The following is an 18932-nucleotide window of genomic DNA, read 5'->3' on the forward strand; positions in this document are numbered from 1 at the left end:
AATCTCTAGAATCAACTCCTACAAAGTGCCAATAAGTCATCTCCAAGCCTCTATCCAAAGGAGGCACAAGAAGTAATAGTCTATATCACAAAGAAAATTATTTTTCGGAGTTTGTAATTTAGTTCAAAACAAAAGTGTGCGTTATTATTATTTTTTTTCATTTACTTATTTTGTGAAAGTTAGTTCGTTAGTTGAGTTACCTCAAACCAAAGGAAAACATGGAGATTTCAGTTATTCAATAAGGTTAAGATGGTAAATTTTAACTATCAAATTGTGCACTCACCAAATTAGGGTTTCATTTTCATGAATTCTCATTATCATTCATGTTTAGGGTTCATAACAAACATGTCTGTATCCTAGAAAGAAGTTTTGAATGCATAAATTTTGTTTTTGACTTGAAATTTTTAAAAATCCAAGTTGCAGGAAGTTCAATCGATTGAAAGTTCTAAAAAGTACAAAAAGGGAATTAAACACTTCAAACCCTAATCCTTCCAGTCTCAAAACTCTACAAAAAACATTTTCAGAAATATACACCAATACATATAGTAGCGTGTATCAAACATTGAAAAGCATATAACGTGCATTTTAGAAATTAATTGCTAGAGTTCATGTTTTTCCATTCATCAACATAGCATCTAAATGGTGAGTGTTTGTACTTAGTGTTGATCTTCTACAATCCAAGTGAATCAAGGAAGTTCAACACAAACAATCCACATAATCTACAAGCTTGGACGACTAATATAGGAAATCACTCAGCGAATCACGTAAGGAGCTAAATCCAGTAGTTCCCATTGAATAAAAAGTCCCAATAACAATTTTTTTTTTTAATTTTATATATATATATATATATATATATATATATATATATATATTTTGAAACAATAACAAAGTTAGGATGCAATGAAATTATAATTTGGAGGAACTTCTATCTCAATACGAGTGTAGACGGTAGATATCTAACAATATATATCATAAATAGATAGACAGCCTTATGATTTCCATCCAATCTCTATATACAATTTTAATTCTTAAAAAAAATAATAATAATAAAATCAAGAAACTAAAAATATGATATGCGAGTGAGGTAAAAAAAAAAAAAAAAAAGCATGAGCGATTAGCAAAATACAACATACAAAAAGCAGATTATATTAACTGAATAGAAATTAGAGAGACAAAGAAGAAGAGGGTTTGTACCTTTTAATTTACTTCTTTCTTCTTTTTTCCTCCACGGAAGTTGGAAGAGGAGCTAATGCGTATTCATTGTCATCTCGGAAAAGTTTTGACCCTGTGACTGCAATCATACGACTGTTCGGTAATGGGTGACCGGAGTGATTTCATCATGTAATAAGACTTTTTTAACCCTTACAATAAATGTATTGTTACGGGTTAAGTTATGCCACACAAATCCAAGAGTTGAAGCCGACCAAAGAATATGAATATAAATAAAGCGACTAATTAATCAAGTAACAAAGTCATTGCCCATTGATTTCCTTATATTCCACTTATTTGACTAATTGGTTGTAAATTATTACAGTTTGAAAAAATAAATTTTTAAAAATAAACTTTTCAATAATTACTTTTCTCATGATAATTAGGTGACTTATCGAGGTGAGTTTTTGTAATGATGATAAATTTGACACTTTACTAACATGATTTGACGTCCAAAATTTATTCACTCACAACGCTTATATTTCAGTTTTCTGTTGGTAGGATTGCTAAGTATAAAATTGAATAATAAAATAAATTTAATTTGATAATAAATAAATAATAAGAGGTTATATTTGTGTTAATTTATCTTATTGATTCACTAAAAAAAAAAAAAATGATTAGCAACACATTAAATTTAATATATGATAAGATTGAAGTATGTTGACAGAAAAGAGCTTATTTATAGGCATTATTTAAAATTTTAAACAACACAGTAGAAGTTAATAAAATAAATATATAAAAAATCTTTAGAAGAATACTTAAAGAACTCTTAAATATTTGATTAAAAAGTGATTAAGAACATCTCATGAAAAGTGCATTTTGTACAAATACACATCCGGAATGAAATAATTTTTATCCAGTAAAATAAAATCAGATTGATATAAGAATCATTAAATTTAACGCTTTATAGAGACATAAAAAATATGGGTTAAAATTGAGTAGGATTGAAGAACAATTTTTGTATGCATTTTTATAAAACCTATACAGCATGGATATATATATTTTTCTTCTTTCCTATGTACTTTATTTTGTAACATTAAATTTAATATATGATAAGATTGAAGTAACACATTAAATTTAATATATGATAAGATTGAAGTATGTTGACAGAAAAGAGCTTATTTATAGGCATTATTTAAAATTTTAAACAACACAGTAGAAGTTAATAAAATAAATATATAAAAAATCTTTAGAAGAATACTTAAAGAACTCTTAAATATTTGATTAAAAAGTGATTAAGAACATCTCATGAAAAGTGCATTTTATACAAATACACATCCGGAATGAAATAATTTTTATCCAGTAAAATAAAATCAGATTGATATAAGAATCATTAAATTTAACGCTTTATAGAGACATATAAAAAATATGGGTTAAAATTGAGTAGGATTGAAGAACAATTTTTGTATGCATTTTTATAAAACCTATACAGCATGGATATATATATTTTTCTTCTTTCCTATGTACTTTATTTTGTAACATTGCACCAGTTCAATAATAAGAAGTAAAACTTGCTTAATGCAGAAACAGAATCAACGAGCAGTGGAAAAGTAAATTCACTATAATACATGCACGTGGTCTGCCTCTTTACTCCTGCAAATATCATTTTCCTTCAATTTTTTTATTTTTTTTATTTTCAAGTCTTGTCTTCTTGGCCTTGCAAATGGGATTAACACGTGGCATAACGATTGTTCATCATAATAAATAAATAAAAATACGTTTATATTTGGAGAATGAGTGAGACACCTCTATTAAAAATTTAAGAAGATTATTATGTAAATCGAGTCAAATTTTGCATCCATATTTAGACAATGGCAGACTTTTTGAAAGGAAAACACCACCTCACGAAATAAGTTGGTTATTGGAACAAAGAAAAAGAATCAATTCGTCTCGAGTCTTTAATCTCAAGGATCAGATATTAACTTTAACTATAAAAATAAAATAAAATAAAAAAGATCAGATAATTTCATTAATTTCACTAATTTATGTCACTTAAAAAGATATTAATTTTCAATTCCCTATCGTGCACGCTCGTGGGAGTTTCGGCCTCCTCCAATTATTTTCGTAAAGAATAATGTTATCCTATAATGTAGTCAACACGACTTAAAGCACTAATACGACCTTTACTTTTAAATATGTTTTTTAAGTGATAAATAATGGGGATCAACTTAAATATCATTTTCAAGCATATATATAATATGCATGTTTCGGTGATACAGTACAACAATAATAATAGGAACGTTCCACGCAAAGTGTAGAAAGTATGGAATGAAATTCCATCCACATGATCAAACAACAGATAAACAGGGTTCATGGTGGTCAGTTCAATTTGTAGTAACCAGACAAACAAAATTGATGTTGATATCTAATTAATTACTCCGTGTAACGTGGCTTGCCAAACCAAAAAATACATTATACCCCATGGTGCTCATATTCATATAAATCACACAAATAGTAAACCGACATATTCCTCTCTTTTTTAATTATTAGCATACTCCATTGTATCTTTTATTTATTGGTTTGTTTTTTTTTCCCTAACAATTTTTCTCTCCGCCTTTAAAGTTTCCTGTGAGATCCTTATCTTTTGTTTTATTGGTAATAAAAATATATATATATATTTAGCAAAATAGGCACACCCACAAACACAAACATACAAATAAATTTGTATTATTATTATTATTTAAACTAATTAAATTAACAAACGACACGAGCCATAAGCTATTACGAAGAAAAAAATAATATGCCTCGAATCATATTAATTAAAGCTCCAAACATAAAATATATATATATTTTTTAAATAAATTTTTTTTTTTAAATTTTAATATTTCGGTATTTAGTAAATCCATCGGGCAAGACATATAAAATAACTTACACCAAACAACAAATATATATATATATATATATATATATATATATTTTGTAAAATGTTTTACATCTTTGCCAAAAGTTGGTAGGTAGGGATGGTAGGGTAGGGTAAGTGTAGTGCCCATTTTGACGTGGAAGTTGGCACTCAAGACGACCAACAATGAATTGAACAATATAATGCTGCTACCTCTTTTCTGAATGCAACTGCAATTGAAGGCTATGTGGATGGCCACTAATAAAATCAACTATTTTAATCAAACCTTTTTCTTTTTCTTTTTCTTTTTTTTTTTTTTTTAATGTTCCCCATCGAGACTTTAATCTTTTACCCTGTCTTTTAACATTTTCTCAAATTTTCCTCACAAAAGTTAATATTAAAGATCACCAAAATCCATATTTAAAACCATAATTTCAGGGGGCTAAAAAATGAAAAAACTATTCTGATGCAATTTGGTCTATAATTTTATGATTTAACGCCATATGAAAGTTGAACTTGCAGACGCTGGCGAGCGTGCTCAATTCCTATGAAAATCTAATTGTTAATTATAAGATAAAGTTGAAAAATAAACTCACCAACTAGCCAAGATGGTGGAGTCATCACTACAGGGAAATCCATCTGTCAATCCCTCTGCAAAATAGTCTTATATCAAATTTCCCAAACAGCTTAAAGATGCAACAATTTGAGCATTATGAACTAAAATGATTCACAAACATTTGCAAGGCTTCATAAAATACCTGATACTCCACACAAAACCTCAGCCACAGCAGACAGAAACCATCATGCCGATCAAGTTTTCCCAAAAGACGAAAAAAATGATTTTCGTAATTGAAGGATTTGTTAGATCTCTATTCCAGGAGATCATGATTGGGAATTTCCTTCCTTGGAACAGAAATCCACATAAAGATGGATGAAGAAAATGAAATTTTATTGATGAACTAAGATGAGCAGCAAGCACAGAACATATGAATGAAAGCATGATCTATAACAGCAATTCAAAAACTCATGAAGAAATATATTGTCTTAATGTGTACTTTCAGGAGAATGATGTATCCGGCTTAAATTTACTAACCCAGACTCGATTGACTCTGGCATCACAACCTCACATGCCTCAGAAGACATACCAGAAAAAAGGAATGCACCACACATGGTATCAACCAACTTCTGTTCCTCACTATTATTAGCACAATGATTGCCTATGGAGTCGCTCCCACAGTCCACATCGTCAACCTTGCAAGGTGAGTGAACATCACACTCAACATTTTCCAGAGGCGAAGATTTGTCCTCCAGAATCTTCTCCGAGGCTTCCTGAATGCAAACAGGATCAACCACCGTTTCCACCTCGTTTGAAGTTGAAAATGGCTCCTCTGATTTCTTCAAACTGTTCAGATCATCTGGTTCATCTTCTGCCTTCTTGGTTGTTACGGGAGACACTTCTAGCTTTTCAGAAGTATTTGGAAGCTCTGCTTTCTCCTGATTAGGTTCTGAGACTGCATCATCTGCCTCTTGCTGATCACAAGCCGGATCCAGCTCCCCTGGTTCATCATCGTTTGAACCATCTTTTGGCACCACATAAAGAAAAGGCACTCTCTCCCCATTAATAGCCTTGATTTCTTCTCTCTGCTTCTTGTAAAGGGACATGGCTTTCTGCAAGTTAACCATAATATCAGTAAGATACTTCACATTCACTAAACCTGCAAATATCCTGGTCAGTACAATCTTTGCAATTCCAAATCATCAATTCATAAGATTTGTTACACTTTACAAATGATGAAAATAAAGCACATAACTCCACAACATAGAGAGAGAGAGAGGCTTTTAAACAGATGAAGTGAGATCCAGAACTATTAGTTCTCTCAAAAGTCATAAAATATTCAAGTGATAAATTTGAAAAGAAGAGGGTAAAAAAGAGGACCAAATGGTCATATTGGAACACCCAACCTAGCAGTGATGATTGGCAATCTAAATCCTTTTTCTAGACAAGCAAGCTTTATTCACGGACAGGAAGAGCAACAGAAGTACATAAACAATGCACCACCCACATGGGTAACTCGAAGGAAAGAAGGGCAAATCAAAGCAACAAATAACAAAGAGGGTAGCCCAAACTTTGATTTGCATGAATACTTATGCTTAAACTTTTTGACCTATAAGAGGAGAAAATAAAACTCAGGGCATGACTACTTATGCTTCAACTTTTTGACCTATAAGAGGGGGAAAACCCCCTATAGGCTATATAGCTAAACAGACTTATCCATTCTTGAACAAAAATGTTCACCGTTGAAGATATTCAATCAAATTCTTGAGTAAGACCATTGGGAAACCTAGGACCATTACCAAGAACGCAATTTGGCCACGGGTGAGGTGAGGACACTTGCAATCAAGAAAACTTGGAAAATCTAAATAAATAATAAATAAATAAAACAGATAATTTTTACTTGATCAAAGCATATAATTCCCTACCAAAAACAAATGTATTACTCCATCCGACACATATTATGTGCCCATCTTTTTTCAGATATATATCCCAAAAGGTGAATGCATTATCTACACATCTCAAAAAGGTAGAACCCTAAGATGAACAAATATTAAGGGACGGATGAAGTATCGGTCTAAATGATAAGAATGTAGTAACTACCAGTGTTGGAGCCACATTATGTTTCCCAGTGGGGGCAATTGTCCCCACTGAAATTTTATGTTATTCTTTATTTTTTATACAAATTTTTAATAATTATAAAAATGCCCCAATAGAATCTCTAATAAATTCACAAAAGACCTTAAAAAAACTTTTAAAATTGAAAAGACTCCTCATTTCTAATTCATTGGCCCAACATGATTTTCAAAATTCATAAAAATAAAAATAAAAACCAGTCTTTTCTTTTCCAGTGGATCCCACAAAATTTTTAAGAATTAAAATTTAGAAACGACTCTTATTTTGCTATTTATTATTTTGGTTCAAAATTTCTGATCATATTATTGTAAATGGTTGCCCTCCCACCAATATAATTCCTAGCTCCGCCACTGAACTACTACAGCCTAAAGAACATAAGTATAAACATTATAACGAAAATGCAGTGAATATTATGTGTAAAATAACCGTAAAAGATGGCAATATATAAATTTTTTTTTTCTTTTATTTGTAAATTATATATTCACTTCCCAGCATGCATTACCTGAAAAATGGAATCATTTATGGCAGCAAAAGGAGAGGCGTTTAATGTTGTTCTGAAATTCATCACTTTAGCTTCCATAGCCTCCTGTCAAACAAAAAAGAACGGGTTTTATTAGAACTAAATGATTGATATAATTAGAAGTAATAAATAAATAAATAAATAAAAATAAAAATAAAAACTGTCTGGGAAGGCCATGAACAAACTCAATAAGAATAAAGCTGATTGGTTTCCCGTTGGCCTATCTTTGGTACGGGTATCCACATACAAAATAAGTCCCAAGAAAAAGGAAAAACAAAAAAAACAAAGGCCATTCACAGATCAATTCATTATTGGTTTCTCATAAGAGGGGTATAAAAAATGAGGCAACCCTCATCTACACTTCTCTATATTCCCAAACAGCCCCATATTTGAAAATGTGGTCACAAAGTTTACCTCTGTATATGGAATCTTGGAATCATTTTCACCAGAATTAGTTTTCTGATGCATATCCACTAAGCTAGTGCACTGCTTATACAACTCAGGTTGAGTAAGATCTGCTGATATGTCAAGCTTGGAAAGATAAGCATGCCAAAGAAAATCATCATCCTTTCTTGATGGCTTGGAACTGCTAGGTTTATCCTCCTGAAGTGTTTTGGGAGCTTTAAGTGTGTTTGTAGCAACTGCACCACTGGACTTATTGATATCAATGTTCTCTGCCTCTAGACACGGCTGCTTTTGTTCATTCTGAGCTCGCTCCCCTGACTGGCCAATCCAAACTTCATCTGCTGGCCCATGGGCTGAATAATCCTGTTTCTGGGGATCAGCTGGCAACTCTGTGCTCACACCACTATTTTGCCCCTTCCACATTTCTCCACCTGTCTCCCAACCCCGACCACTCATCGGGAATCTATTATGGTCCCAATCTGGCCTTCCAAATAAGTGAGATTCTTCCCCAAATACAGAATTATTAGCATCCCAACCATGTAAGGGAGGAGGGCAGGAGTCATCCACTGGATTCCGCCAAAATGTCCGCCCATGGCCAGAAAATCTATCAGCATCAGGAATATGGTAAGGAACCCCAGTGTGATTTATTTCCATTGAAGGTCTAACGCCGAACATCTGTGGAGCAGGAAATTGCTGCATCACTGGATGAAATCCTACAGGCGGTGGACCATGTGGGAAAGGTAGGAAGCCGTTTGCCATGGGGGAAGGCCAGTTTTGGACACCTTTCCAAGTATTTCCTTGTGCTCTTCCAATGCTAGAATCGCCAACCCTCCTATGGCGGTTTATTGACTTCCCTCTATTGTCATCTTCCATAGAAAATGCCAAATGATTGTCAACCCCTGTCCTGAAGGGAGGAGGAGGAGGAGGTAGAAGAGACTTGGAATTGCTAGGGAAACGACTAGTTCTACTGAAAGGTGAAGAAACAGATAAAGTGTCCCCATCTGCTTGGGATAGTTCATCCACTGGAAGTGTATCCATAGGCAACTCACGACTTCCTCTCCCTTCCTTATCAGAATAATCCTTTGTATCCCTAGAACCACCACTCCTCTGCCCTGATTCTTCAATATCAAGACTTCGCCGGATGTCCGATTTGGTCAAGTGTCTGCGATCAGTACTCGATGATGATGGGGATTTATCCATCTTCTGCAAGGGAGAAGTGCGGGAATCTGTTTTCTGACGCTTTTCAATTGAGAATTCACTCAAGTGGCTCTCATCTTTTGGAACAGATTTCTCTATTGAGCGAGAGGCAGAAACTTTCTGAGTCACTCCAGAAAATTCTTTAATAGCGGTTACATCATGCCAAACTCTCTCTTCATTCGCATAGTCCCTGTACTTTGATCCTTCTTGCTTTGAAAGCCTGGATCAGCACAAGACAGACAATGAATGTTGAGCTCAGTTTGCTATCTAACTAAAATTGTAAACGAAGTGATGAAAATCAACTGGAAGTGCGCTCCTAATGAATTAATAGAAGTAGTTTTATTGCCCACGGGCAATGCCCCATGTACAATGACATCACCAAAGCCATGGGCATAAGGAAGTGGAACACAAACGCCAGTAGTGATAAGGAACAATTTAATACGTATTAATTGATACCCTTCCCAACAGTGGCAAAATATGGCCCTTCTACAAAGGTAGTTTCATTAATCAGAGTCAGTGCCCCATGTATGGCACCACCATAGCCACGGGCATAAGGATATGCAGCACACACGCCAGTAGTGATAAGGAACAATTTAATTATTGATACCCTTCCTAACAGTTACCCCAATGCTATTTAAAAAAATTAGGTTGACATCTACTTGAATAAAACTTGAAAGTACAGGAAGGTAAACAACATTAGCAATATTTATGTCTTTGACACTTCACTAGCAATAGAACAGAACAAGATTCAAATTTCCTTCCATTCAGTCAGGCCAGTAAGGGACTTTTCTTCAAATCCAAACTTCCATGTGAAACACAACCTTCATTTTCCACCAAAAAATTCACACTAAGCAAAATAGAACTGTAGAGAACTTGATAAAATAAGTTAAGGAAATCACATTACACATGCCCAAAAACTTTCCCATTTTTCTCAAAATTTTCAATATAATAAGATAAAAAAATGCAATAATTACTATTATCAAGTTTCAACAGCCTCTTAGGAAATGAGTTCTCCAGGATTCAAGATTAGTAATAAAGCTAGGTATAATTAAGCTTCTTAAACCTTGTCCCTAATGGTATCCATTTGATCCAATTAAGTCTTTTATACATTTCCCAACCAGCTCATATTGTTTCTTCGTATCAGCTATAGTTTCTTTTCACAGAAAATAACTTATAGGCACAAATTCTATTTCCCAGTCATTGGTAAACAAAGACATGGGTGCCAAATTTTGTGGTCTCGTGCCATTAAAACTGGTGGAAATAACGGACAACAAAGTTTATCACCTAACCCAATGTAAGAGACAATGGCACAGATTTCAGTCCCCAGAATACGAAACAAGGTGCATATTTCTTTTCTTTTCTCCTCTTTGGAGCGAGTCAGTGGCGGAAAATTTTGATTTAGAAAGAGCAACCATAACCCTATCAGTGTGTGCAACCACCCAAAAATAATGCTAAATTTGAGTGTATCATTAACACCCATACAATATATTGCACACGGTTAACGAAACATATAGTTGAAAATAACTCTAATGTATCAAAAAAGAATTATATAATGATGACCTGTAGTGATCTCTTGCAGCATGATAACTGGAGCTGGGGGAACTCCTCCGTCTGCTGTGGCTAAGGGAATTTTCCACATCTGCATTCCTCGAATATCTTCCCCTATCAGTAACCAAGTCTACTTTAGCACTGCTCATAGATTTCCTTTCTGCATCAGAACGCTGCTCCTTGGTACTATGATATCTCATATCACTATTATCCTCTTTGTCATCTTTATCATTGGCTCTTCTCTTTCCCTTGTCATCTTTGTACCTGTTGCTACGATCATCATATATAGGACTATCATCACGATTGGTTGATTTCCTATAACGCTCTCCAGCATTACTTTCATCCCTCGAACGCTTAATATCAGATTTGTCACTAGTGCGATCTCTTGAAATGCGTTCGTCTCTGTACTTTAAGTCCCTGAGTCTCTTATCTCTATCAAAATCATCTCTAATCTTGCCATCTGAATGTTTATTCTCTCTGTCAAAATCTTCCCTATGTTTATTATCTCTGTCAGCATCTTTCCGGTACTTATCATCTCTTTGTCTATTATCTCTCTCACCATCTTCACGATACTTATCATCCCGGTGTCTGTTATCTCTCTCACCATCGTCACGATACTTATCATCCCGGTGTCTGTTATCTCTCTCACCATCTTCGCGATACTTTTCATCACGGTGTCTGTAATCTCTCTCACCATCTTCGCGATACTTTTCATCCCGGTGTCTGTTCTCTCTCTCACCATCTTCACGATACTTATCATCCCTGTGTCTGTTTTCTCTATCACCATCATCACGATACTTATCATCCCTGTGTCTGTTATCTCTCTCACCCTCTTCCTGATACTTACCATCCCTGTTTCTAGTATCTCTGTCACCATCTTCCCGATGCTTGTCATCCCTGTGTCTCTTATCTCTAGCACCATCTTCCCGATACTTTTCGTCTCTGACTCTATTATCTTTGTCACCATCTTCCCCATACTTATTGTCCTTGTTTCTATTCTCCCTTCCACCATCTTCTTTATATTTATCTCCATGACTTCCATCTTTATGCTTTTCATCCTTGTATCTTCCATCCTTTCCACGCTCACCCCTTGAAGACAATCGCTTATCATCAATTTCTTTTGCATGATCCTGATTTCTATCTTTATCACTAGAACCATCTCTTCTCTTCCTTATCCGTTTCTCAAGCTCCTTCTCTAACTCGGGATTTCGTAACTCATCTTGTATAGGCCGCCCTGTGGTCGAAAAATAAAAAATAAAAGAAAATAAGATGGTCACAAAATTGACAAGTTACAGAAATGTAAACTGAAATTTAGTCAAGGAAGAAAAAAAAAAAAAAGATAGACCAACATCTTGAAAATTTTACATTTGTAACAAATTCAACTGCATGCCATTATATGTGCATGATATCTTTCAACATCTATTAGAATTAGCAAACACATGAAAAGGGGTACATGTGCAAGGAAGCGAGAGGTGCATGTAGAAAGAAGTGACAAGGAACATTATTACACAGTGACAATATTGAAAATCAAGTAATAAGGTGCCTTCTACTTCTTTTACAGGTTATCACACTTAAAAAGGAACCTCAAACATTAAAAAGAAGACGGAACTCTACAAGCCAAGATCAAATTCCAAATGCAAATGTGAAATAGACGTGCAGGAGACAATATGCATAAGCTTAGATGGGAGTCATGGGACCCTCAATGGAGCAAACTTCTTTCGCCTAATTACTAATAACTTTTTCTAATAAATCCATGACAATTAGTCTAAATTCATAAATATATGTGCCTAAGCAACTTATAATACATCATAAATTAAAGTGATTCCAATAAGACAGGGTTCTGTACGCTTCAATCAAATGCAGTATCATCCAGATAGCACCATAAAGTATGATGTTAAAAATAACAAATAATAGAATCATTCTTGATAAATCCTCGAGATGAAAGAATCAATGAAAAGCGTGTTCACTTTCCAAACAAGTATATGGTCAATGCCTACAGTTAGTACTCTCAAATTCTCAATCTTTTCACTTCTTACTTTTTGTCTTGTTAATATGGGAAAAGTAAAGAGTTTGGCTTGCAAGCCCACAAGAATTAAATAAAGAATTTGACTTGCAAAATTATATAGCCCACAAGAAATCAACTTATTACAAGAACTTCTTCCTTAGCACTATAAACACTTTTTCAATGGAAAGCCTTCTTCCTATGGCGGTACGGCCTGGGAACTACTTCCACTTATCAAACACATTTTTTGTTTACTTAGTAGTCCACTTCTAGCATCCTTACTAAGCTAAACAAGGATATCTTCTAACCCACTTAAGTCTTAGCTGACAATCTAATCGTAGAATCATGCAACAAACTAATGTTCTGCAAGACAACAATAATACTCCTCGAGGTTAACCTCATTACAACAGCCCTATAAGTATTTAACTAGCAAACTTCTCAAACCAAAGAAAACGGGAACATATGTTAAAACCTCCAGCCTCAAAATCACAAAACAAAGATGTTAAACAGCCAATTTTATTAGAAATATGAAATAAGTCAGCTTAGCTCAAAGGAAGGCTACAGACCTCTTCAATCAATAGATAATTGAAAACTGGAAGATTGGCACTACTTTTCCACCGTATGATTTGCAACAGCCTAATCTCATTACTAACATATCTCATCAAATTGGAAAGCTACAAAAGTCTTGAAATCAAACCATGTCTAGTTTCAGCACATTAACTACCCATTTTAGCCAACATAAGAAACACAAGAATGGAAGCTTCCTCAAAGCTATCTACACAGTTCCCAAATTCTTTGTTTTTTCCTCCTTACAACAAAATTTATTAATCATTTCTACAACCATTTCATGTAATTCTCTTAAATAAGAGTCCATTGACAAAACAAAACATTCAGGCTAGATAGCACAAGTTGTAAATCATCTGAGATGTTGTTTAATAGAATAATTGTGTGCTTAAAAGTGAAATTTGTATGCTTACTACATAAAGTGTGTTTGATAAAACACATTAAGTTCTCACTTAAAAAGAAAATTCCAGTTAAAAAATGTGTGAAATTATGCTAGGGAGACTAAACCTATGACTGAATGTTGAATGTATTAAAGGAAAAGTGATCTTAAATTTCAACAAACTCCACAAATTTATCTTTTATTTCAGTTCTACATATTCAGCTGCTGAAAAGTATTCAGGACGATTAATTCATCAGTAAAAAATTTAAAAGCTAATTTTCAGTTTTACGAGATACCACCTTGGTAATGACTAATATCTAATAGCGAGATTGCCACACACCAAATCCCCGATCCAATCAAATTCTTCAGCAAACACACCGCAAACCACCCCAACTTGTTTTTATACCCGTGTCAATATCCTATACACCTTCAATCCATTCATTTTGTGCCACACTTTATTAAAAAGATACTTTTTCAAAACACACTCCCATCACTAAGACTATCATAATTACTAATTGGATACAGTAGAAACTAACCGAAAGACTATCTTTCTCTCTGTCTACCACTTGAAACATCTGATTACTTCTAGCCATATTTTGGTGTAGGGTAGTAATGACCTTCTCATTTACTTATTAAGCAGGGAGGCAATTAACTCAACCTTTTGTAACTCAAAAGTACATGCAAAGTTCTAACCTTGTGGAAAGCTGAGATACATAGTCGAATTAAATATATATATATAAAGGTCTCATTTTGGGCAAAAAAAGTAGTACAGTTTCGGGTGAATATTAAAGTCAAGTTACTTAACACAATTAATAGCAACAGCTTCCACAAAACCAACAGTATCGTATCAGTAGATTCAGAACAACAAAAAAAAAAAAGTATGATATGACCACAGTAATTAGTTACCTTACCAGTATTTTCTCTACTTCGTTTGCCCTGCCGCTCTTCGCCAAAATCCCCTGATTGCGATCCTTGCTTTGCAGCCACTTCACCATCCATTGCCGGTGCCTCTGCATCACGCTTAACGTTCTGAACCTTCTTCTCCTTCTCCAACCCACGTTCCTTGTCTTTTGATTCCTTCGAATCTTTATATTGCTGAACTGCTTTCAACCCAGAATCCTTTTCAGACTTATGTTTTGGATCCACCTTCTCTGGCACCGAACAGACATTCTCTTCCTTCTTCTCACTGACATTATCATGCCTTCTACTAGTTTTACTCTTTGAATCAGCCGAAACCTTTGACTTTGAGCTTTTATCTGAATCAAGCCTCGAACTTTCCCCTTTCCTCTCCTTATCAGTAGTCACACCATCGCCTCGCTCGTCCCCTGCACTGTTCCACCTATCCGTAGCAGCGGCATCAGCCTTCTCCTTGCGACGCTTCGAAACAACAGGCTCTTCTGTTGTATCGCCATTACCATGATCAGACGGATCTTTACCCTCTCTCGACTGCGAAGAAACTTTACGCTTCTCACCAGAATAGGAATCCCTAGAAAGCCTAACTGAACCTTCTTCCTTGCCGTTCCTCTCATTCATCTTCACATCTTCTGCAGATTCCGAGTACTCCTTCTCGTCCTTCGAACCATGTTTGCTTTGCTTGTGCGATTTGTGCCGAGAACTTCGCGTCATAACTATATAATAATAGTATAGATAACAGGAACCAAAACCAAAAATTCAGAACCCTAGTTTTGAAGTTTTCACTAAGATCGGCAAAATCATTCAGATTCTGTCGTTACCAGATGTTGTCGGTCAAACACGCGAACGAAATATGGTTGGCCGGCCGGCCGATGAGCCTTCCGGAAATCTGACGGCTGAACTTTCGGAGACTCTGACCGATCAGATCGCGGGATTGCATCGAAATCAGAAACCTAAAAGATACGAGAGCAGCCGAACCCTAGAGAGAGAGAGTCGGTTGTTTTCGTCTGAAGATGAGAAAGTGCGATTGAATCTCGAATTTTTTGTCGAGAGAGAGAGATGAGGGTTTTCTGTATTGTTGCGAAATTAAAATGTGATTCGTATTGGGGTAGGATAATTGGTTTCAAATGACAACAATGCCCTTGATACCTTTGATAATTAGGTACGGAGTTTTTTATTTTTGTTTTGTTTATGTTTTTTTTAATGAGAATATGTACGGAGTTGTGAGTTGTGTGAAATTTATTTGAAAATTATTGTTTTCTGAGAATTAAGTCAAATGGAAATATATATACATATGATTTTGGTTTTTGTTGTGAAAAAAATTTAGTAGTATAATTTTTTGTTTTCATCAATTTAGGAGTTACATAAAATTGATCAATATTTTCAGAAACTTAGATTAGGAGTTCGTACATAAAATTGATGAACAAATATAACAATTATACTACTATGACAATTTAAATTTGATTAAGTATTTAAAAAATTAAATTAAATTTGAATACATATAAAATTTAATTTTTTATTACATTTCTTTTCTTTTTTTCTCAATCAGTTCTGAGAATTTCTTAATGTAAAATTTTATTTAAACACGAAAAAGTTTCTCGTTTAAATATAATTATTTTATTCTAATGAGAAAAATTCGTCAAAGTTATAATCTAGTGGCACAAAATCTCTTTTTCTTTCTTCTAAAGGAACTATAGTATATTTAATTTGATCATGCCTTTCTTTTTCTTTTCTTTTTCTCTCTCTCTCTTGTTTCCCTCTACTTACCCAATAAAGCAAATTATAATTTCTGCATACAGATTTTACATACTAAAAAGAAAGAAAGAATGGTTGAAACATTAGTCCACAAAATAAAATACCACAAAAGGGATGTAAAAACTTTTCATTTGAACATCCAAAAAAAAAAAAAATTTCTTACCTTCATTTAAAAAAAGAAAAAAGAAAAACAAAATTAGTAATGTCTTTAGAAGTACCTAATAAACTTCTTGGAATTGGAATTAATAACTTAATTACTTAAAACTAATTATTTTCCTAATTCCAAATTCAAGGCAGGGATTTCATGCTACAAAACTCAACATAATTTTTTAAAAATTTGTCTTATTACAGCAAAGTAAACATTACTTACCAATATCCTTTTTATTATACAAAGAAAAATCAACTCCTCTTTCTGATTAGTGTGAAGGAAAAATGACGAGTGTAGTAGATTTGAAAGAGATTGGTTTCAACAACTACCTGGTCTGGGCCACAGGCCCACAGCCCACTAACTGTATCAAATAGTCACCACAGATTCAATTCTTGTCTTCATGAAGAGTAGTGGATCTTCTGCAGTCTGTACAGATAAAATGTATATCTCAATAAGTTAATGGATGAAGCAAAGAATAAGTGAAAGATGGGACTATCCAAACAAAACTTATTTGTGGCCACAATTAAATGAATAAAACTCTCTCTCTCTCTCTCTCTCTCTCTCTCTCTCTCCAAGATTCATTGTTGCAGTCCATGGCCTCCTCTTCCTTCACTCTCCCAAGCCTTCAAGGCCCTCTCCTACACAAATCACATTTTCTTGGCCAAACACACCTCTTTAATCTTCCTCAGAAACCAAATTTGATATTTCCCAAAGTGCCCTTAACCTTTCTCTTGAAACCCACAGCCAAATTTAAACTCTCTGAAATATTAGGAGGCAGAGGACTCTGTAATGGAGAAGAAGGTCTCCAACAAGAACTGAAGAGAAGCATCACAGAACAACCACCATCAACACTTGCCATCAAAGACCAAGAGAAGAAGCTAGCTACATCATCATCAACTGTTGAGACTATCCTAGAAGATGGATTTGACAAGGAGTTACTAGGCTTGACTGGTGGATTTCCTGGTGGTGAAAAGGGTCTTCAAAATTTCATTGAAAAAAACCCGCCTCCCAAAAAAACAGCAGTGAATGATGGATTGGCCACCGCAGGGTTCAATCAGAGCTTGATGAAGAAGCCGAAACCGCCTGAATTGCCACTGCTTATGCCTGGTATGATTGCCCTTGTCAAGAATACTAATAGCCCATATTACATGTACTGTGGCATTGTCCAGAGAATCACTGATGGCAAGGCTGGAGTGCTCTTTGAAGGGGGTAACTGGGATAGATTGATCACTTTCAGGCTCGAAGAGCTCGAACGCCGCGAGAAGGGCCCTCCAATGGTCAGTCCCAGGTCTGTGGTTCTTGAAGCTTTGACAGAGAAGGATTCATGATTGTCAAAAATGCTCAATTTGTGCAGAATTTTTCTGTTCAGTGTAATGTATTTTATATATATATATATATATATATATATATATATATATATATATATTATTTATTTATAAGTTCAAAAAAATGCGCACACATTACAATATTGCTTCTAACAAGACTCGAACATTTGTTCTCCCGAAAGGGTAATGTCCGCTGGATTTTCATTTTTTTTGACATAGCAATGTAGAAGGAAAAAAAGAGAGAGATCTGTAATAGCTGAATGTGAAAACTATCAATCTGGAGATTCAGAATTGATCATTTTGCCAGCTTTAATTAAACCATTCCTATCCAACAATGAGCCAACAAAAGTTGATTTTTTAATGGATTAATCATCAACATTCTGCTATATTAGTAAAATGATTTCTTCACTCTTCAGAATGAGTGCACTCATGATGGCCTTCACCAAATATTTTTGATTGTTTCCAGTCATCAAATCTGCCAACTTTAACAAAATGGCAATGTTTATGGTTCTTCTTCTCTATTGATTTGGTAACAATTTTCATCAAATAGAATCAATCTAGTACATAAAATGAGAAACTTGAGCAATCAATTAAAACAAACTTGAAAATAATAAGAAGTCAGAAGTGAAAAATAAATAAATTAAAAATAGGCTGAATAAATGTAGCATTACTTATAAACATACTTTATACTCAAAGGCTTTATTTATTTACGAGACAAGAAGTGTTAGACGTTAGATTAGTAGATGCAGAGAGTCAAAATCTGGCACTTCAAAATTCACTGAAAATACTAACCTACTGTGCTATCGAGGTATTTACCCAAAGACTTTATTTGCTTTATACCAGGAGTACACTCAAAACACTGCTGAAGCACCACTCCATCACAACTTATTGAACCTATTTATTTCTAGTCTAGTTTAACCAATGTACTCAACCAAAATCCAACTCAACTGTGTTATTGCAACCATTTGGGTCTAAAATTTGAATCCTGTTTCACCATCCATCTCTACAGAGTCATAAATTTCAGAAAAACCACATGCCTATATCACAGTCATCTACATCAATCCACTTCATTCATCTCTGATTTACATAGTTAGCTTTTCTCATTTTATCACCAATTAATTGGTTCTAATGCTAGCTACTATAGCATAAATGTATTATATTATAATTATCACACATTTATACAAACATATGCTCTCTTTTTTCTTTTTTCTTTTTTTGGTAAATAAGTGAATAAATTACTTAAAGGAAATAAATATATACGAGTATAGTAGGGCATACCCTACTGTGCAGAATATTGAGTGGGCTAAAAGGAAGCCCAGTCCTGCAAGATGGACCCAAGACTCAACAAGAAAGAAAATGCAACAAAGAGAAGCTAGCCCAAATGCAACCAAAGCTAAAAACATCAGTAAGACATTGATGTTCTAGACCATTCCATATCAC

At 34.3% G+C, this 18932-nt stretch overlaps 2 protein-coding genes across 2 annotated transcripts; one reads left to right on the forward strand and one right to left on the reverse strand.

Annotated features, from left to right (window-relative positions):
- Positions 1-4978: 4978 nt before the first annotated feature.
- On the reverse strand, positions 4979-15365 carry LOC132308205 (uncharacterized). The gene is made up of 6 exons (XM_059806225.1): positions 15086-15365; positions 14264-14980; positions 10420-11641; positions 7672-9079; positions 7240-7323; positions 4979-5716 (listed from the first exon to the last, which is right to left on the reverse strand). Exons 2-6 carry the CDS (start codon positions 14976-14978, stop codon positions 5093-5095), a joined length of 4053 nt encoding a protein of 1350 aa, XP_059662208.1. The 5' UTR covers positions 14979-14980; positions 15086-15365; the 3' UTR covers positions 4979-5092.
- Positions 15366-16637: 1272 nt separating this feature from the next.
- On the forward strand, positions 16638-17790 carry LOC132308208 (NAD(P)H-quinone oxidoreductase subunit S, chloroplastic). Its single transcript, XM_059806226.1, has one exon. The coding sequence runs from the start codon at positions 16695-16697 to the stop codon at positions 17493-17495; it is 801 nt and encodes a 266-aa protein (XP_059662209.1). The 5' UTR covers positions 16638-16694; the 3' UTR covers positions 17496-17790.
- Positions 17791-18932: the final 1142 nt, after the last annotated feature.

This window comes from Cornus florida, unplaced genomic scaffold (genome assembly GCF_030987335.1).
Source record: "Cornus florida cultivar Cherokee Brave unplaced genomic scaffold, ASM3098733v1 CherokeeBrave_3.0.0_Hap2_Chr05, whole genome shotgun sequence".
Taxonomy (NCBI): Eukaryota; Viridiplantae; Streptophyta; class Magnoliopsida; order Cornales; family Cornaceae; genus Cornus; species Cornus florida.

Bases quoted from the DNA above. Each gene is read 5' to 3' on its own strand.
- LOC132308208 (XM_059806226.1), top strand. From the start codon at position 16,695: ATGAATAAAACTCTCTCTCTCTCTCTCTCTCTCTCTCTCTCTCTCCAA.
- LOC132308205 (XM_059806225.1), bottom strand. From the start codon at position 14,978: ATGACGCGAAGTTCTCGGCACAAATCGCACAAGCAAAGCAAACATGGT. The intron at 11,642-14,263 runs GTAAGGTAACTA...TTTCGACCACAG, and splicing joins ACGAAGTAGAGAAAATACTG to GGCGGCCTATACAAGATGAG. The intron at 5,717-7,239 runs GTAATGCATGCT...GTTAACTTGCAG, and splicing joins TAAATGATTCCATTTTTCAG to AAAGCCATGTCCCTTTACAA.